The sequence below is a fragment of the Labrus bergylta genome, chromosome 21, assembly GCF_963930695.1.
Source record: "Labrus bergylta chromosome 21, fLabBer1.1, whole genome shotgun sequence".
Taxonomy (NCBI): domain Eukaryota; kingdom Metazoa; phylum Chordata; class Actinopteri; order Labriformes; family Labridae; genus Labrus; species Labrus bergylta.
The window spans coordinates 20174442-20196101 of NC_089215.1; the positions used below are offsets into that span (position 1 = coordinate 20174442).

The 21660-nt window shown below is 42.1% G+C and overlaps 1 protein-coding gene across 1 annotated transcript; it reads right to left on the bottom strand.

Moving 5' to 3' along the window:
- Positions 1-724: 724 nt before the first annotated feature.
- Positions 725-21347, bottom strand: ubald1a (UBA-like domain containing 1a). The gene is made up of 3 exons (XM_020642558.3): positions 21089-21347; positions 20625-20684; positions 725-3100 (listed from the first exon to the last, which is right to left on the bottom strand). The coding sequence occupies exons 1-3, from the start codon at positions 21194-21196 to the stop codon at positions 2777-2779; spliced, it is 492 nt and encodes a 163-aa protein (XP_020498214.1). The 5' UTR covers positions 21197-21347; the 3' UTR covers positions 725-2776.
- Between the last annotated feature and the right edge of the window lie 313 nt (positions 21348-21660).

Sequence of the window (21660 nt, forward strand, 5' to 3'; positions counted from 1 at the left end):
TCGACCTTGCTGACACATTCACAGCAGCTCAAAGATTTGGCAAGTGACACACAATCAGCAAACGAGATCTTTTATTTCCTGCAGAGGAGGAAGGAGTCTGGAGTTGAACTGAGGACATCGAGAACTCTGTGACCCCCCCCCACCCCACCACCATTAACCGGCACCACTAACACCACCACCGACCATACCACTGTACCACTGGCATGTGTGGTGGCTTGTTTATGTATGGCAACTGCATGCATGTGGACAGCTGTTGTTTGTTTTGTGTTTACATCTGAAGAGCCAAAGGATTCGGAGAAGTGCTGATAGCGATGTCCGCAGAGCCGAACGCCGTCTTTGAAAAGCTTTTCCCCTCCATTTTGGCTTTCATCAGCGGCTACTCCTTCTCACAAAACATCAAGCAGATTTCTTAGCTCTCTCTCTCTCAGACACACAAACACACAGAGAGAGGGAGAGAGATAGAAAGCAGAAAAAGACAGAGGTTTCTGCCTAGGCCACTGTATTAAATCCGCCTGGCTGAGAGGTAGCCAAGCGTGGGATAATGATGCATCCATCTTCTCTCTGTCATTATTTAACACACTGCTCTAGAATCTGTAGTTCACAAACACACACAATTTGTCTTTATAGGGCGACCTGAAGATGATCCATGTCGGCCTCTTCCTTTTTAAAGCCTCATATTCAAACACCTTCAGGGCAAATATTCACACAATGCAGTAAAGGCGGATTAGGTTGACATACAATATTTATTTAGGTTCACAAAAATGATAAGTTAATTATCAGGTAGTCCACAAATATTGTGGGAATGGTCTCATACAGTCATACAAGTGGGGAAACGTACATGAGAAACCATTAAGGAACAGGCCCACCCAGACACACTCTGATTTAACCAAATAAAGTATGAAGCATGGAAAAGGATGAACTCAAACATTAGTTTAGTCTAAATAATACAAAGGAACTTGTTTTTTTAAAAATCCATAATTATATTTATAATTTCCCCAATCACCCTCTTATCGTTTTTTTTTTAAAAAGACCCCTCCAGCTATTCAAAATATCTCTTACCTCACGCTCTCTTTTTTTTTAATCAAATGAAAACAGAAATCCAAACAGGAGAAATTAAAAAAAGGGGCACACCCTGCTTTTTTAAAATATTGCCGTATACCAGGGTCATCCCTGAACTGTCCAGGACCAGAGACCGGTCAAAATTGGAGACCTAAGTGTTGTAAAAACCCCTCTGTAGTACAGAATCTGAGGGTGAATATATACTTTATATCTGAAAGTAGTCTGTAGTGTCCCCTGTGGTGGGCTTCCCAAAGCTGCCCCATACATACCCATTTTCTTTTCTTTTTGTTTCTCATGTCTAACAAAACCTTTTTGCTTTTACATTGAGACAGTGCTGATTCAACTCATTTATAGAGAAAAGATCCTCTATTGCATTTCTATAAGCTTTGGGTATGAGACCCACCACCCCACCCTCATCTTTAACTCCACCCACCCTCAATAAACATTTCTCGACCTCTTGTATGTTTGCTACAAAAGATTGTTACACGTTATGAACACATCATGCAAAGTGGCAATTCTGTTTACAAAGATGGAGTAGTCGTGTTTTTTTTCTTTTTATTCTGTAGCTGTTTCAGCTGCGTTTGATTCACTCTTCAAGAAAAAAGAAAATCAACCTGAAGTCCCGCCCACTTTTCAAAGCCACCTCCTTTAACCTTTCAACAAAACCAAAACAATAAGCATTTAGACGATGTTATATTAAACCATGATTACGCTTTTCTTGTAATAACCCAAATCTCCAGAAAAAAAGGGTACAGTGGACAACTGTAGTCTGAGTCCAGGTTTAAAACTGTCAGGAAAAGCCTGCGCAGCTAGGAATTTGGTAGCATAAACCAGAGTGGCTGCTGCCTTTAAGAAAAAAACCTTTAAAAACTTCCTGCTGCGGCAACGGTTGGTTTAACAAGAATCCCTGATTGGCTGAAAGAAGTCAGGTGACCACCAGGTGAGGTAAGAAAAGTCCCACCTTTGACGATGGGGATGACAGTAGGAGGCGTTTTCCTCTGAACGCTAATGCGTGTGTTTTTTATGTGTGTGTCTGTGAGAATATATATATTTGTGTGTGTGTGTATACATTTTGATTACAAACTACCCTCCCTCCCCCCCCCCCCTCCCTCCCCCCAACATGCACACACACTCACACACAAGTGCGTGTTGATTTCTGAGTCAATCTCAAACACTGCAATGCAAGTCCCCCTCTCCTCATGCAGCACAGACAGAAACACAGAACACCAGTGGCCAAAAAAAAAACACACACTGGCTGAAACCATGAAAAAAATAAAAAGATCAAAATAAAAACTGAAAATTAAGATTGCTGCCTTGAAAGTTCTTGAACATCACATAGAATCCTTGGGCGCGACAATGTTTTTTTTTTTTTTTCAATTTCTGTTTTTTAGTTCAATAATATTTCTCTTATCTATGCTTTTACTTAGGAAAAACTAACAAAGATTTCATTTGCTCTCTTATTACTATATGTGTGCATTTCTTTTTTTTTGTTGTCTATTTTTGTACTGATATTTTGCATTGGTTTTTTTCTCCTCTTCTTAAATTGTCCATGTTGAGTTTTTCTTTGTTTGCGTAGATTCCATATCCATCTGTCTTTCTGGGAAAAAAAGCCCAAACCCCTTTATACCGACATTTTCACCACCCTATTAACCCCCTCCCTCCTCCCCCCTCCCCTCCAAGTTGGAAAAGGGGGTTGTTTTCAGTCCTGTGCTGCCCTTCATCTCTCGGCCTCCATTGCTACACTAGCTTTCTGCTCTGCGCCTGTGTGAGGGTTCACCCCCGTGGGCCAGGCGGGGCAGGGCTGCGTGGGGGGTTGCCCCTGAGTCCAGAGTCCCTGTGGAGGCTGCGGCACATTAGGTACGTTTGGTGAGACGCCCCAGCCGCCGATCTGGGGTGGTGGGGGTGAGGTGGCCATGGACGCTGCCATGGGGCTGCCGCCGCTGCCGCTGTTGAAGCTCTCAGACGCCTTCAGCCTAGAGAACATGGTCAACGCGTCCGGGAAGTTTGGGGGCGTCGCTGGTGTGTTGGCTGGGGTGCACATCTGCAAAAGAATAAGAAAATCATGTCAAAATATATTTTTTAATGAAGTCCACCTGCACAGGTTAGGCCATGATGTCATTACAGGTCAATAAATATTCAACCGTCATTTCATTGGCAAAATAATGAAATTATTGAATGATTATTTTATAAACTTGGTTAATCACACTCCCACACCACTGTAGTGAAATAAATCCTGCTATGCCTTCTACACCGGCAAATTATCTTTAAGAAAAATTGTCACAAACAACACACCAGCAAACAGAATCACCTCAGCGCTGTTCCTCGTGGGGTAAAGGACAAAAGGATTTTTCAGCTGTGTTTATAACGGAGCTAAAAATGTTTTGTATAACTGAAGGGAACTTTAGGGGAATACCAGCCACTCATTGTTTCCCCAGGGACTCCTGATGATTACATTACAGTCCTGTGTTTACATCCACTTCCTGTTTCAACTTCATTGTGCATCCAATCTGATTTAGCAGCCTAAATAAACTCACTCGGACTGAGTAGAACAGATAATCTCGTCTTGATGCTCACATAAAAAAAAAGAAGCAGAAACACAGTGAGTCACCTTGGCCCCTGTGCCCTATACTGCTCCGACCCTCCTTTGTGCCTCTGCTGCCAGGATGAACACAATACACACGTGTGCCAAAAACAACAGTGAACCTATCACCCATGTGAACAACATGTTTGGCTGCTCACAAGTCGTACACCTTCATCGCTAACATTGCACACAGTGCTCCTTGGCCCCCTTCCTCCTCTGCGTCCTCCAGGCCATTTGTGACCAGGAAAACAACAACCGGCTATATTCCACAGGGAGGCCATGTTCAGCCAGGAGGCTGCCATCTAAAAACAAGAAGCTGACAAATAACAAGAAATCACAAGGTGTCAAACTGTGGAAAAAACAAGTTGGTAACTCCTACGATTATGATTTCTTATGATGAAATTTGCTCATGGTTCATTGATCTAACATGACTTGATCAATCCATTTATAGATTTATTTAGCACCAAGTCGAATCAGAAGTAATCTTGAAGAACTTTATATTCATAGAGCAGGTCTAATCCACAACTACTACACAAGCACAGTGCAAGGAGAAACATCCTTTGAACAGGCTGAACCTTGAACAGAACCAGACTTTTAGGTAGACAGCAATCTGTCCTGATTGGATGGATCAATATATGGTTTTATTCAAACTAAATCACTTCATCAACCATCTATTTTGCAGTTTGTCTGCCCAAGCCAATGAGCTGTTTCTTAATAACTACTTTAACTCGGATGACCTCTAATGTTCCCCCTGATCAAGTGTTTTTCCATTTTACAGTGAGACAATTTCCAGACAATATTTCTTCAAATCAGGTCAAATGTTCAGTTGTTTGCTTAAGGAGGGGGGGTGGGGATTTTCTGGAATTGAGAGTCATGAGCTCAATGATTCAACTACAGGGAACAGCAGCTGGAGTTACACATGAGTATTGGACAAAACTGTGTTAACATGCTGGAAAGTAGGGGATAAAACACTGGAAAACAACATTCCCAGACCTCATGCTGGCCCGTGGTATCTAATCTACCCTTGGCTCCGTCACTCAGGATGCTCAGATTGTGACACGCTGCTTAAACCCAGGAAGAAAAAAAAAACACTAGGTTGACAGGGACATCGCTCCTCTCTGGGGGTTGTAATCAGATACTTTTGCCCCCTAAAAGTGCTGCAGCTTGCAGGCTAGCCCTGCGGATGCAGAGTTTATGGGCTGAGAGCGAGTTACAAGTTGTGGAGAGTGGCACAGTGTTGTGAAAGGTGAGTGTGTCCACTGTGCGCCCTGAAAGGAAGCGCTGGCTCATGTCTCGCAGGCTGCTTCCTGCAGTAAAGGGACACTCTGGAATGCAGAAGTGACCTTGATGATCCTTCCTGGTCTTGTGTTTGTCAAGTTGGATTTGTTCAACCTCCTGATCGGGCCAGGTTGTACAGTACATGATTTCTACTAAGGTCAGGGTTAGGTTGAAACCTCCTGCTCAGGTCAAATGAGGCATAGGGACATTGTTGACCTTTCACATCTTCCACTTGCACCCTTGCATCAGACTTACTCACCTGAGGAGGTACAAACACACACATCTGCAGTCAGCAAGGAGACAATACTAGACATGTTCTGATAAACGGTTTCCTTCACAATACTGACTTTAGGCTATATAAAAAAATATATAGATTGTCCTACAACACGTAACACTCAGATACAAGTGTGACTTATTCAAAACACAAACAGCTGTGAACTATTCACCCTGTATGGATGTGGTATGATTTCTTTCATTGTTGTAAAGCCTGGCTTGAAAAATGGAAACAGTGGATACTCGCCGGCGGCAAAAACCTTACATGGATGATGAAGGAAGGCTAAATACAAGCTGAGCACTTGAAACATATATTCTCTGCTAACACTGCACTGTTGTTGTTTGCTATCATCACATGATACACTCACTGAAATTAGCTCTTCATGGATGCTGAACAGTAGATGCCCAAGGAAACCATAATGCATCCACTTATACAGCTGCTGTGCAGGATACTATTTTGATTTGTGATGAAGAAATGGTTCCTGTTGGAAGGTGAATTCTTTTCAGGGATAACAAGTTACGGCATCATAACGTCATAGCAGCTCTTTCTAACTGTCACTCTATCTCTCTTGCCAAAGTCAAACACAGTTGCAGCAGACGGCTTTTCAACATGAACCTGCTTCTTCTCGAGATTTCTGCCCATTAAAAGGAAGTTTTTTTTTCTTGCCACTGTTACTTTGCTAAATGTTGCCAAGTGCTGTATTCATGGTGGATTAAAGGTGGGTATGTGGGCACTATAACATGCAAATTTATGGACTGATTGACCATATTGTTGTATCCACTAGTGTACAATCTGAGTTCATGCAAGTCCTTAACAACGATAAAATTAAGCACTGTCTTCACTTCACCTTTGCACCTTTATATTGAATCTAAAACGGCGTAATATTGCTGTCTCAGTGTGTGATTTCACATGCGTTATGGCACTGCAAAAGCATAAGAGGCACAACATGTAAACACACAGCAGGAGCCTCACATTCAATACACACACGCACACGTACACGTACACATGCACGCGCGCAGTGCAGTTCCGTCCCAGTTCATCCAATACACCACTGGTACTATGGCTGATACCAGATCTGCGGTAGGCTTCTGTTGTATTTTCTATTCAAAGTTAGACGTTACAAGGGGTGTACATATCCCACCTTTGAACTGGCAATATAAAATGGTTTTAGACTCTACATTCCACTTGTGTATTTTTATTTTTATGTCTTTTTATTAACATGCTCAAACAACACGAGATGGAGACGACAAGAACTACTCCACACACCACTTTCAAGTCTCTCAACTGCCCACCTCACACTCCTCCACTATCAAAACAACACAACACACCTTTTTAGTGCAGGCATGCAAACTGTGTGTGTGTGTGTGTGTGTGTGTGTGTGTGTGTGTGTGTGTGTGTGTGTGTGTGTGTGTGTGTGTGTGTGTGTGTGTGTGTGCGTGTGTGTGTGTGTGTGTCTGTGTGCGTGTGTGTGTGGTGTTTTTGCAGGGGACCTTGGGCAGAGTCAGAGACTGTATCGACTCACAGGGGAAGAAGATCTCATCTAAAGACTCAGCAGCTGTCCTCTCTGTCAGTCTGAGTATGGATGTCATTATCAGACCGTTTTTCACTGATACAAAGCTTTAACAGAGCCCAGAACCATCAACATATATTTTATAATACATAAAGAAAGATGGTAGCTCACACTACAAGAAAATTGTGACTCAAATATGGGACATAAATTACATCTTTGGTTAATGAAACTGTTTCCTTGGTATTTTTTGTTGTGTCTGTTTGCAAAAGCAGAGAAACCAGGACCAGAGGTAAAAACTCCACACAGAGACTAAAGCTGCTGCTCTGGTGCTGCATACTGAAGAAGCAGGTTACTGTTTGTGTGTGTTTCCCTTTGTGCGTATTAAGCAGCCTAGTAGCAGATTAACTCTCGCTGCACTGAGGGGAGGAAACAAAAATACTGCAAGAGCTGCTGAGAACAGTGCGAGCAGACAGAGGCTCAAATCCTATTGGCTGTGTCGGACTACTGAAGGGCACATGGGCTGCAAGCAAGAGGGTTAATATTTTATCAGAGAAAAATCTCTACTTGTGTACACATAAACATACACACACAAAGGGAAAATAATGCCTTCAGACGAGGCTCAAAGGAAGAATGATGAGAAATATGTAAGGTTCATAGAGAAGCTCGGTAAAAAATATATATTTATTTGAGATGAACTCATTTCTTGATCGTGGTGCAAGATGAGTGCACTGTTTTCAGTGGGTTTCCTAAGGCATTCTTTTAGTACTGAACTTAGACATTTGTCTGTTACAAAAGGTGTGTTAACTGTGGACTAGGGATAAACAGACAACAAAAAAATGGCCGTTTGCACAAGAAACATTTTACTGTTACTTGGAGAAAGACTGAGGATGAGGAGAAGTTTTTGGATTTTTCTTTTGCAAAGTCAACAGCACAAAAGATTAGCTAACATTTCAACACAAGTATCTTATTCAAAAGCAGGCATACGTTGTTAACATTATAGTGATATAACTGGATGATAACACAGAAATAACTGACTTGTTTTGTTTGTTTTTTTAAACAAAAACCCAAGAACTTTGAAGAAAACATTTATATATGTTTTTTTTTATAAAAAGGGAAACAATAAGACCTTCTACCTGCTTCTGTAAATGTCCATGTTTCTCATGTTTAGGATCAAATCTTACACCAGCATAAGGGTCAATGCCCTGTTTTACTTTTAGAAGCCACACAAGGTTTGTTGTGTCTCCTGAGTATTTTATTTTGTCGCAGCAGTGTTTACAGTTTGGCACGTGCTCTGTCTTTGATTCCTAGAAATCCCGTATACCTCCACACTGACGATTCTTTCCTGAGAAATTAGTAAATATTTGAGCCAATACTATCAGGCTCATTCTTGGCTGCTCGCCATATTGACTTGCTGCTGAGACACAAACAGTGACACAGATGTGACATGGGAACTTCAAAACACACACATGAATTGAATGAGTGAATAGATCTTAACTTGTAGATCATTTAATCCATATCTTTTACTATGAAGTGTTTCAGCCTAATGTTGTCATTTGAGATGCCTTAGTAGCTTGTTTCATGGGGATGTACAAGCATTATATTCTGAACCCTTATTGACAATCAGCAGTGAGTAACCAGAGAGCAAACTGGGTGATAAACAAAAACACTGTCTACTCTGTGAGTTCATGTAAGTTCAGTGATGACAAGACAGCATGAGAGGTGTGGTGAGGTCAACTCGCTTTCAAGTCAGTGACACAGGTAATTGTCTGTCTGGTCCTCAAACACTACGAGTTGCAATTTGAGAGGACTCATCTCAGTTAACCCAAACAAATGTCTGCCTATCACTCCGAACAAAACAGAAAATAGGTGTCATCTTATTCCTGCTGAGAGACCGAGACTACATGCTCACAAACACAAACAGATGATAAAAGCTGCGGTTGTATCAAGGTGTGGGCCCTCAGAGTTGACAGACTGTGTGCAAGTGTGTGTAGCAACAACAGAAAGTTTGTTACAGCAGGTCTGGCCTTTTATTCAAGACTTACAGAGACAGCAGGAGCCAGTTTGTGTTCAAAACAGAGCCAGCAGAGAGAGGTTGCCATAGAGACGGTTGTTATGAGGAAGCAGTAAGATCTCCTGTTGAAGGGACGGGGGCTGAGGTTGGACTGGGCTCTGCGGCCACAGCCACAGCGGCATGGCACTGCCCACCCTCTTTCTGAGTGGGTTTGTTGACAGGCAGCGACCACTCGACAAAACCTTAAACCCTTCTCTATATATGTACATACATGTGTGCAGCGTGTGTGTGTCCACAACACAGATGAGTTATTTCCAGTCTGACCAACCGCCTTCCTCAAAAATATCGTGAGTGTGTGTGTGTCAGGCATACTTCTGCACAGGGTCCAGTTACGTCTCATGACCCCTGCTGACCTCCCTCTCGGTGACGTTTACCTAGACGTGTCTACCCCACACAATCCCATTCGTCTCCCTTGAATCTCTCTGGATGTTTCCGTCCAGCTGTCACAGGAATTTTAAGCCAGATTTTTGTGCAACTAATGAAATGGGATCTGCTTTTTTATGTTAGCTTGGTTGGAGCACTAAACTGACTTCCTTTTGGACCAGAAATAGCAAACTCACAGATCATTAAGCCTACAAATTACAAAAAAAGAGAAAAAGGAATAGAAACAGACACACTCCTTAAGATGAGATAAATACACAGACAATTTGCAAAACACTGAAACGTCTTCCCCTAAATCTTTCACTGCGGTGAAAATTTGTGTGAACCTTTTCACGTCTCTGTTTTCTCTCCATCTTTCTCACTTCCCACTCCCCTGTCTTCCTCTCTTTCTCTCTAGTCTGCGGCTCGGTGCTTACAGTTCACACACAGTGTGTGTCAGCGCTAACAGCAAACCCTGCAGAAGGAGCTGTGAGACACCAAGAGTCAGGGTGAAGCGTGCAGCTTGACATCTCCATCCACAAGCCCTCGTACAGACAAGAAGTGTGTTTTCAATCTGAATGTGACATTCAGCTCTTGTTCTAGAAGAATGTTTACATGTCGTATCTGTCAGCAGGATATATGGATTTTAAAGCGGCCCTGCCTGAGAGGATGAGGGGTTCCAAATCGTATAGCGCCATTCAAAATCGATCCTCAAACACAGCTGTATGAATATTTTACACTGAACTTACCCACGCAATCATTTAGTAACTTAGAGATCATTTACTTTCTTTTTTTTTGCATGTATAATAACTTTGTAACTCTCTTTTTGAAGTGTGCATTTCTAAATAATGATGATTATTTTTGTTTTTCAGCAAATCTGTGTAAATCTTTAAGCCTCTTTTCAATCTCTTTAGAGAAATGCATGATTAAATTTGTTTTCTGGATTGTAGACATTATTCAGAATAACACACGCTGCTGCTGACCCTTGCTTTGTAGCTGTTTCTTAGTGTAACTGTCAACTTGCAACACACGGTGTCCAACTGCATCAACAAGACGAGGTGTCTGCATTGACGAAATGGCTGTGGCAGTTAAGCCACCAATCACGCATAGCTGTACTTCAAAATCTGGATTCAGAAGTTTGTTGAACTGAACATTACCAACAAATGGATCACATGGAAATAGGCCAAGTACCTTTTTACTTCAAGCTTTCATTTCAATAACATTTTAGAAAAAAAGCTTTGCTACTGTTTGCAGATTATTATAATTAAGGCTGATGAAGGAACTTTTTCTTCTTCTTGATGCGACCTTCTTTATGTAGATCTCTGAAACACGGCTCTACTTTTGGGCAGAGTATTAAAGTATTAAAAAGCAAGTGACCTTACTCCATCTTTTTTGAATCTCAGACAGTATACAGTATAGCACTATCAATGTGTAGGGTACAAGACAGAGAAACTACATGGAAACATACATCTCTGGAACAATTGTGATGGAGGGGAAAGTATAGGTTTGGAAAGACAGTATCAACTGTAGCTGCTTGTGCCTCTTTAAACTGAACTGGATGTGTGGGAGGATGATTAAGCTCCTACAGTATCAGGTCCCAACTAGTCTTGGGTGCCTGGTTGGAGAAGTTTAGCAGCATGCTGAAACCTTTACTCCTTTTGTTATATTGTTTGAGCTTGTGAGAATACTGCCTGTCAGTGCTTCCAAATTTGGAGTGCTGGATGATGATCCCCCAAAACGGACAAAGAGGGGATAAAAGTTGAACAAGCCAAGATTTAAAAAAGAAAAACAGAGGTCAAATTGTTCTCCACATGAAATGTTATAGCGCCGGCTCAAAATAACAATTTACTAACATAGAGCACTGGGAAGTCTGTCATGTTTAGAGAAGGTTACGGTAACTTCAATCAAATGTTTTGACAACATGAAACCAAAATATGCGACCGAAACAGACGAAGAACATTTAGCGCTCAACCATGTCCAATAAACAAGCAGCTTGTGGGTCCACGTGACATTCAAAGCCCAATTTATTTGTAATCTGGCAGAAATAACATAAATAAACTACAGAGCAAAGACACTTTTCCATTCGTGGGTCAAACAAAAGTCATATCGCAAACTACTGCAATGTGAGGACTGTGAGAAAGAGGGCTTATGGAAGAAAAAGGATAAACATTGAGAGAAAAGGATGGAACCAACAGGAACCCAATGGGAGAATGGTGGAACAGTCGGCAAAATGGGAGCTGAAACTAAATGGATAAAAAGAAGGGGGGGGGGAGATGAAAGCAAGAAAACAAGAAAGGCTGAGCAGACCACTGCTGCATTAAGGCTATGATGGGGCCTGCCTGTTTAATGTTTCATTAGGGAGTGTTTTTATGTAACCTAGCAATGCTTTTTGGTTTTAGAGCTGCAGCTTTGCAGCGCTTTGAATTCAACTATCAACCCATGACAAATAGATTAACTAGTCTTAGCATCCCCCACCGTCAACATCACACTTGTGAACATGGGCTTATGTGCGATCACAGAGTGAAACTTTTCATACTTTTAAAACATTGATTGATTATCTTGCCTCTCAGTCGAGGTTTAGTTGAAGTTACATCAGCCTTTGATCACTGTACAAACTACTGTTCTGAATATGAGCGAGACGAAGAAAAGCCAATAACTTGAAAACTATGCTGCTTTATTATAACATTATATTACACAATGCTGTCGTTTAAAATAAAGTGGCAGGTAAAAAAAAAGAAGAGTGGCTGGTTTTTAATCCACCACAGTGGCAGGTAGGCAAAAAATTACATTTCCAACCCTGCTTTTGCAATCAAAACATTGTTTAACAATCCATATCTCCGTATGCCTCGTTATCTGGTTGTCTAGACAACCTCCTCTGGTTGTCATAACAGCATTTACAGCCTAAGCACCCTAAAAAGTTGGCCTTCACAGCCAGGAGCTACATGGTCCTCAGATGACAGTGCTTGTGAGAGTGTTCATTAGAAAGAATAAAGCCACTTAAGGGCCCTAAGCAGGGATGTGTAACAATTCACTCATCTCATGATACGATACACGATACTAGGTTCTCTCACAATTTATTTTACAAAATGAGACTGTACTCAAATTATGACTCAAAAAGATTCCTTTAGAGGCTGCAAACCCGCTTGTCAGTGTGGTTTGGCCTTTATTGGTTAATGTTCTTTTTCTCACAACAGGGGGAGGTGATTTGAACTTCTCATTGTGGTGTCGGGTTAAATGCTGCATTATGTTGGTTATGCTATTTGTGTAGTTCCCTGTCTTCTTGCATTATTACAGTTTTTGTCTTGTCTGCTATCTTCTCACCTCTTTCATTTTCTGCCTTGGGGGAAGCAAAAATGCTTCAACAACTCCGATTTATAAGATGGTCGTGCGTCCTCAATTTCAAAATCTTGCTCTTCAGCTGCCAACCTCCTCTGCTGACGCTCACAATATATATATATATATTTTTTTAAGATTTATTTTGGGCTTTTTCATGCCTTTGATTCAGGGGGGGAGAGCGGGGAGGGGCCACGGGTGGAGGCGAACCCGGGCCTGCCGCTCGAGACGAGGGTCTCAACACATGGGACGCGCGCCCTGCCACTGCGCCACCAGCGCGCCCCACGACGCTCACAATATTATTAAAATTCATTTTTCAGAGAACCGATGTGAATCGCGACACCTTTGAATCGATTTATCACGATTTATTTTACAATTAATCTTTACATTCCTAGTCCTAAGTTTCCTTCAATCATTAGCTTCCCTCTCAAAAACTAATAATACAAAATCAAAACAAACAACATACTTGCTACCTTTTTATAAAGACAAACTGATAATACTTGTAAAGATATCACAATGACTTCAAATTGCAGAGACCTTGACAACAAGACCATTGTGTCACAAAATCAAGAAAATGGTATTATTTTCAAACTAGACAAACAGCCCTGTGTTTCTGTGTTTTAATGATCCCATCACACAGCTCACCAGCTGGAGGTGACACTTTATTTATAGGAGTGTCTGGATGTCAGAATTAGATGTTTCTTTCTCAAACTAAATAAAGGAAGATGACAGGTGCAGCTGAACAGTTCAAGAGTAGGCGCCCCTCTCCTCCCCTCTTCACCCATGACCCCACACTCCTTTGACCTCATCCAGCTACCAGCAACTGAGCCCTAAGTCTGTGTGTGAGTAAATATTATGTACACAGAAAACAAGGTTGGATTAGTGCTCCCGGGGGTCTCTGTTGATCATTAGCCAGGCTGGGTTTATGTGATGTTGTGACACTGTGTAAAACAGGAAGGAGAAAGAGAGAGGATAAGAAAGAAAATGTTGCAGCAATGACAGAAGATAGGAGAAGTGGGACTAAGAGAAGCGTGTGTTCTGTTTGACCAACTGCACACTCACAACAATGGCTAACAGGCTAACAATCGGTCTTCACTAGCATGCCTGTATCTAGAAAAGATGAGTTTTGACTGTAGACTGGTTGCAGTCTGGCAACAGAAACTACTAGGCAAAAGGTCAGCATAAGGGAGAATAAAACACAAGAGTGATACAAACCTCGGGTTCAGCCTGCCAAAAGATATCTGCCTTAAGGCTATAAATAGACTGTAGATCAATTTTGTGTTTCTCTTTCACCTCATATGCAACACAAGCACTAGTAAGTGTCAGCTTGCCCATTTGAATATATCTGAACTCTTTCACAGGAGTTGAATTTAAATACCCATTCTCCTCATCTCCTCGAGCATTTTTTTCATCAGATTCTGCTATTATACAACTTAAATATACATAATACTAAACATAGAGACAAAGGCACACTTATATGAACACTCTGGCAGTTTGTGTTACTTTTTTTTTTTTCTTCAAGTTTAATTTATGAGCAGAGTTCAATGCGGTTTCGACAGATCTGTCTGGAAGAGAACAGTGCCACATTTGTGAATCTTCCGAATTGAATTATCATTTGGTGTGACTTCAAATGCATCATTTTTTATTGCTATTATTATTTTAGATGGATGCATGTTCACATCCAACATCCCTGGTTCTACCATAATGTGGTCATCATTTAATGTAAAATGTGATGAAGAGAAAAACGGATGCCTGAGCGTTGATTGCAAAAAGAATTAAGGACCTAGCTGTTTTTGTTTAGATCATTCTAAACAGGATGCTACAAAAACAATCTAGGGAGATCCAGTTACATAGGGTTAAAAGATCATAACCCTTACAGTTATTGGTTAAAGGGGGAAATGGTAGTATAGCTCTTTTAAAAACTGCAAAGTGTAGCTTTTCAGGACATATTTGAAGTACTTGAGCTGTTGGGGGTAAGATCAGGAATCGCCTTAGTGATCTAATGTGGGGATTGAAGATCAACTCTAGGAAACACAAGGATCAGACAGGGACAGACTGTCATTGAGGTGAGTTTTCGGGAGTGTGAGCCAGGAAAGGGATAGATAAGGATAATGAAGATAACAACACATGTATAGTAGGACTAGGTAAGCAGTTTGGCGCAGTACGATCACCTGAGCCTGACTTCAGCTGACCGGAGAAAACAGGCCAGAGAGACTCGATATGACAGCACCGTTCCCTTTATGCAACAAAAAAAGGCTCCCATGTGCTGCTTGTGTTTCCTCAGTCATAGGTCTAACCCCTGTGTGTGTGTGTGTGTGTGTGTGCGCATGTGTGCAAGAGTGTATACAGCCACTCCAGGAATCAGTGTGAAACCCAATCTGAAACTCCACTGCTCATAAACACATCTGGTCCTTCCAGCCATCCCACATGGACTCCCATTCCCAGAGTCCCCTGAGCCAAAGTTGTTGTGTGTGTGTGTGTGTGTGTGTCTGCGCACAAGCCATTGAGTGTGTGTGTATGCGCGTTTGTGTGTGGTTAGGGTTCTGGGAAGCCGTGCTCCTGGAAACATCCAGGGCAACACGCTGGAACATGCAAAGCGCAGGCCAAACCTCTTCAGATGTGGCTAAATGCTTGGCATGGCTGTATGACACATGGCTACAGACAACCACACGGATACACAAACACACACACACATACAGGCACATTTTCAAACATACTCATTAACAACATAAACCAATTTCGACGAGACTACCTCTGAAATCTGAGACACATTGCTGGGTGCATACTAGGGGGATTATACTGTGTACATACAACCTAAGACACTCAAACAATGGCAGAAATGGATAGGGATGCACCGATCTGATGCTGACATCAGAAATCGAGCCGATACAGACTCAGATATCTGTATTGGGTATCTGTGACAATGAGGCTGATCCTGGGCCTATCTTATTCAGATCTTTATACGTCTTTACGTAATACATCATGCATCAGCAAGGTGTAGGGTCGCCATATTGCTCAATGTAAGAAGAAAGAAGCAACAACAGCCAAATATAACTCCGACTAACTTAAGCTGGAATTTTTCCTGCAATTTTTTTTGATGCTGATGTGAGAATGCAGCAGGATATATTCTGGAAAATCCATCGCCGGCAAGTGGGAGGGGGTGATGACATCGATCTCCAGGGACTGGCAGCATGACCACAGACCAGTGGTGTCCAAACTTTTTTTCTTGCGGTCCAAAATTGTCGTGTTAGAATCGCTTGCGGGCCACAGGTTTTGGTTTTTAAAATATAGTTGAAAAAATAGTAAGGCTTTGTAGATCAGAATCAAAAGGCTCGCTTAATAAACCCTTTAGTAAAAAGAAATATTTTGATTTCTTCGTTATACTTTATTTGTTTTTTTCTCAGAATCAAGCCTGTAACGTGGTTCATTTTTTTGGAAAAGCTTTCTGCATTTAGAAAAAACAAGAACATACATGTTACTGAACATATTCTATTTTAGGAATATTGTTCAGCCCTTGTTAACATGAAAAAGGCCTCGGGCCAAAATCTTCTGATTCTTCATTTGAAGTCACGGGCTGCAAAAAATCCCCTCAAGGGCCGCAAATGGCCCTCGGCCGCACTTTGGACACCCCTGCCATAGACTGTCTGTGCACGACTGGAGCAATCTCCTTGCACTAAAACTACTTCATTATGTTTTCTCCACTCTTTTGATGATAACTTGAACATGTTGACCTACACCTGGCACAGATATGCTGGGGCATAAAGGCAGTAACTGTCATCTTAGCGTCAGACTCTGCTGCTTTGTCAGCAACTTCTGCAGCGATCTACTTGCTTGTCGTCATTGATTCCTTTCAGCAAGTTAAGACCCAATCTCAATACACACTTTACTCAGCCCCGCTTCACCTCTTACAGTGTGCTGAACAGTGAGAGAGACAGAGAGAGAGACCCAGGAGCAGACAGTCGTCCATGTTGTCAGGTCGTGATTTATGAAGGTAATTATAGCTCTGCTCTTCTGCATGGGCACACCGCACACTTCAAATCCCAATGAGTGATCTTACATGGATGAGAAAAAGTAAGGATTTCGAAAAAAAAAAAAAATCCTTTTAATGCCACACCCGGATGCCAAAACCCAAATGTTTGTAGTTACCAGAAACACCCCCTCATTGCCAGGAAACGGCCTCTCTACGCCCACTTTTATCACTGCCCTGCGGTGCCCAATACTTATTCTCCTACGTCACTGAGCCCGGTCTGTTGGCACTGAACGTTGCCCTTCATATAATCCAAGTTTATTTGGTCTTGTGCCTCATGCCAGTGATGAAATACAATTACAGCACTGTAACAAAAAGGCCATTTTATGAACCATGGAGCTGTTTGTCCATGAATGACCTGGATGGCTTGGATGACCTCAAGAAGGAAAACAGTAAAGTATATGGATACAGTTAAAGATTACTTTAAGTCTCATATTCAGTAGCTTAAAGGCAAATGTAATTTTTCAAACTAAAAGATGACTGATTCTATGTTACTTGGGCAATATTCTTAACAACAAAACAGGAATTTGAAGGAGATAAATCAGGAAGGGAAAAGAAACAGGAGATAGAACTAGAACCAGGAGTGTTTCTTTATCTTTTCACAAACCTCAGAGTGAGAACACACGTTGGATCTCTTGAAAGAGTGCAGGGATGATTTAATAAGAAAAGGAGAATGTGAAATATTTCTTAAGCAGATTATTTTCATTACCCCGACCCACCAAAGCAAGAGCACTTTCCGCAACAGCCCTGAGTTTCCTGCAGGGCTTCTACATGAGGACCTCACTATGTTCCTTTTAATAGCCATGACTGGGGCACAAATTACACAGATGTGAAGCAGCCTTTGGGGCTCAGTTAGCTCATTTCCAGACTTAGTCACATGATGGGGGTCACATGTTCCCAGACATCATCCAGCTGGGTTACTTCCTCCCTCTGTGGTCACATGAGGATTCATTGACTTCATTGTGGCTGTACGATGTGCCCCACATGGAGATGTATTAATCACGGAAACACTGATAGTGGTGTTGTTGTTCAGCATGCATGTTTTCCTTCCCTAATCCATAGAGACAGGCTGTTGTTATACAGTCTGGACCAGATCGTTTGAAGACCATGATGACTGAACTAAATACTTCCAAGGTTTGATCATTTGCACACAAAAAAGATCTGGTTTGAAGAAATCTTTCTCTCGTACCCAAGAAACCATTTTAGAAAGAGCTATTGAGGGAGGAGTGAGCGTAAAAGAGAGGAACAGGGTGCTGTGTTTTTAGTCATACCGGCCCCCTCTGCTGTGAAAGGGTCCACTTTGAGTCAGTGTGAGCGCTGCATCCTCCAGGAATGTGTTGCAGTTGCAGTGTTTGCATAGGCAGGGAGTGGACAGGGAGGGGTTACACTGGGCTTAAAGCCTCTGTATCCATCATTTAACATAGATATTAAGCCTGGATGGCTACATTCAAAACCAGAATCGAAAAAATGACAGGGACAAATGTGTTCAGGATCCATCATGTTGATGTACGATTCTCCCTGAACCCGACTGTGGTTGTGTGCATCTAAACTCAGTCGGTCTTTAATGCGTGTCTGTGCAGAGATTGTAGCTCTTTAACATCCTTTGCCAAAGCACAGGCACTCCCTTGGGTTAGGGATTGTTGGTAAAAGGAAATCATAATGACAGGAGCTTTAGCTAAATCCCCCACTGTTCAGCATTACACAAGACTGTCCTGGTGAGTAGGCCAACTTAGGTCACTACTTGATATGTGATACAGGGTGTAAACTAGAGATGTTCTGATTCTGATTTTCCTCCTCTGTATCAGCTCTGATACCTGACCTTAGTTCTGCTGTTGAACTCATTGTAAAAAGAAGATTAAGAATACATGCTGCATATCTGTATTTTTATGTCATAGTTTGAGAGACATTCTGAACTGGAAATCTTTTATTAAAACATAATTGTATTATATGGTCTGTTCATTTGGAGAGAAGTAGACTTCTGTTGTACAGTCTTGTGTCTTGGAAAACTGTGAGTTTGGAGTAAAATAGTAGATTTTTTGAGGGGCTAATAATTTATGATAAAAGATTGTGCATACAAGGGTCTAATCCCACAACTATGGCTTTATTTAAAGCATTTCAGATATTGATTTGGTACATCCTTCGCCCATGCACTATGCACAAATGAGTACATGTTAATACATCAGACATGACATTTCTTGTATGCGATCCAGCTGACGTTCTCATTAGACAAGCTTTGTTTAAAGATAACATTCATTTATTTCACAACAGCGCTTTGTATCCCACGTTGTCTCTCTCTCCCATGTTGCCAATTTTAGATGGGAAAGTGATGTATCACCTCACATTCAGCCTCATACATTGTTTTTGGGGCCTAAGAAACAATGGCAAAATCCAGCTCACTGAGCACCATCTATAAATTAACTGACCTACATGAAGTCCTAACCTGCCATGCTGCCAAAAACTGCATGTCTGCAGGCGATCTGTTCGGGGGCCGTTGGGGTTGGGTTGAGGCTTCTAAGCAAAACTATCAATCTCAAAGATGAATGCAAAACAAAACACTGACGCAACATGACAGAAAATGGAATCTAAATGTTCCTGTTTTACTCTAAACTGTATCCAGATAGAGAGTGAGAGCGTGGATTCAATATACCAGCTAGATGAAATACTGAGGTCTGATGTGCTGCAGGGAGGTTTAATGTTGCCCTGCTGAAATGACTCACAACACAAACACACATGTAAACGTATGCACCTCAAGTATGCAAGCACATGCTGGCATATATGCAACAACAGCAACGAGAACAAGTGGAAGTGGTTATGCAAGTCCATGTCTACAACAATAACACCACAAGCACACGTAAGTGCTGTGCATTGTGACTTTCAGTGTCTGCAGCCTTTAAGCTCAGCCCTCTTTGGCAGACGGAGTGGAAGAGCTCTTGACTGATTGTTTACTATCTTAATTAAAGTGAGACATTTCATGTGCTAAATAGGGGGCAGAGATTGCCTTAGTTTACAATCGGGTGATAAAGGAAACGGCCTTTCTTTCTTCCAATGAAGCTGTGATAAATATGATTCAGCTCTGCGTGCTGACTGGTGATATTGCAGTGCACAGAAGCTTTAAATCTGAACACACACAAAACCTCTTTACTATCAACCTCTCTATTTGTCATAGAAATGCAAAACTATAATGCCTAGCAATTTGATCAACGCCGGGTAAACAACCATTAACTAACAGAAGGCAAGTTAAAAACAATCAACAGTATCATCGACAAATCCACCTACACGTCCATGTCACACTCTCTTCCACAGGGCTGCTCTTGCTAGATGCTGCCATGCATGCAGCTACAAACAAAGCCTTGTGTGCTTCCAAAGTGGGCTGCCCGCTAAAAGCCTAAATATTGCAAGTGTTTTATAATGTTCAACCCCTGTGTGTGTGTGTGTGTGTGTGTGTGTGTGTGTGTGTGTGTGTGTGTGTGTGTGTGTGTGTGTGTGTGTGTGTGTGTGTGTGTGTGTGTGTGTGTGTGAGTGAGCGAGGCTCTTCCACAGTTTACTTTGCTTTGATTTCTTTGGCCTTAAAAGTTCCCCCATTACAGAGCGTGGTGTCAGGACAGCAGAAACCCAAACAGGGGAAAACGACTGAATAACACCGAAGCAAATGCAAATGCTCAAGGGTCTGTTTGTGAGAGGCAGCTGTCCTCTTCCTCTTTTTGTCTTACCCAGAAAAATGAGTATTGTGCATCCCAGCTGATACAATGAAAAATTGGGGGTTTCATTTATCTACACGCCTATCTTTCTCGCCCCCTCCTTCTCCCATACTCTCTCTCTCTCTCTCTCTCTCTCTCTCTCCCCCTCTGTGTGTGTGGCTGCTGCGGCTGCATGCCTGCCTCTGTGTTTATTTCTGGAAGCTCACAACATGGCCGACATGTGCTTTGTTATTGTTAGTACATCATCCCCTCTTTGCCTACAGGGGGGCTGCTTCTCAACCCTTCACCCGACCCAAAACAAAACATAAAACCTTCAAAACACACATTCACATTCTCCACCAAGAGAACAATACATAGCATCAAGAGAGTATTATTATCACCCCCCCCCCCCCCACTCCTCCTCCTCCTCCTCCTCCTCAATCCTCACACTCACCATTTGATGATGATGGCCATATGGAATATTTGTTTCTTGAAAAAAGGCACTGAGAGCAGTCTGAAATAAAAGGACACACAATATGAATGACATGGTTAAGGGCACTGAAATAGCTGAGGACAAAGACTCACTGATTGGTGGAGGGGAAACCTAAACAATAGAATGAGCTTGCGGTGGGTGGAGATAAAAAATAAACAAATAAATTCGTTATATTGGGTTCACCGCAGACTAAACAAGCTCTCTTTAGTAGACAACACGGCGGTCATCTTTATTGCGTAATAGGTCTCGTCGGCCTCGCCTGTCATGTGTCGGATTATAGTATTTAATCTAGAGTAAAGTCTAATTGGATATGCTAGCTAGTACGCTTCGCCCTATACTATGTTACCGTGTCCACAGGAGATTTAGCAAGGCAATAGCACATGGAAATAAACATTAAATGTTGCAAAAGTTTAGTTTCTTTTTACCTCGAACTGCCAATGTGCCGCCTGCAAAAGCTGCTTCGCCTGGTCTGCCGCACAACCCGCCGTCAGGACGAACTGGTTAATCATGACTTGATGTTTGAGTTCATCCATTTTCGACGAAGTCCGTGTCGACTTGGCTCTGAAACAGACTTTCAAACCGTGTTCCTCTTTCTTCTCTCTAGTTGTATTCCGTTTCCCCTGCTTCAGTCGTCCACCATTACAGCCGGGTTGAGCAAACACAAATATTTACTGTAGGAGCGGTAGTGGAAGAAGGAGCAGTGCTTGATTGACAGGAGGGAGCAGCCAATCAGAGGAGAGCCATGCCGGTGGGATTTGTATGCTTGCTAGCGGAGGGGTCTCGAATCGGCGTGTCTTTAGCCGTCTGTTAAGGGTTTATTTTAACACCAAAGGGCATGTTTAATCAAGGCTGTTCATCCTACGAAATTGTTTTTAAATTTGTGTTACATGTGCGACATTTGAATGACCGCGAATGGGGTTAATGGCCCACTCGACGGGTCGCAGAAACGGTTTGTTTGGACTACAAGTCCCGTGAGCCCGCGCTTTGTTTGTAAAGC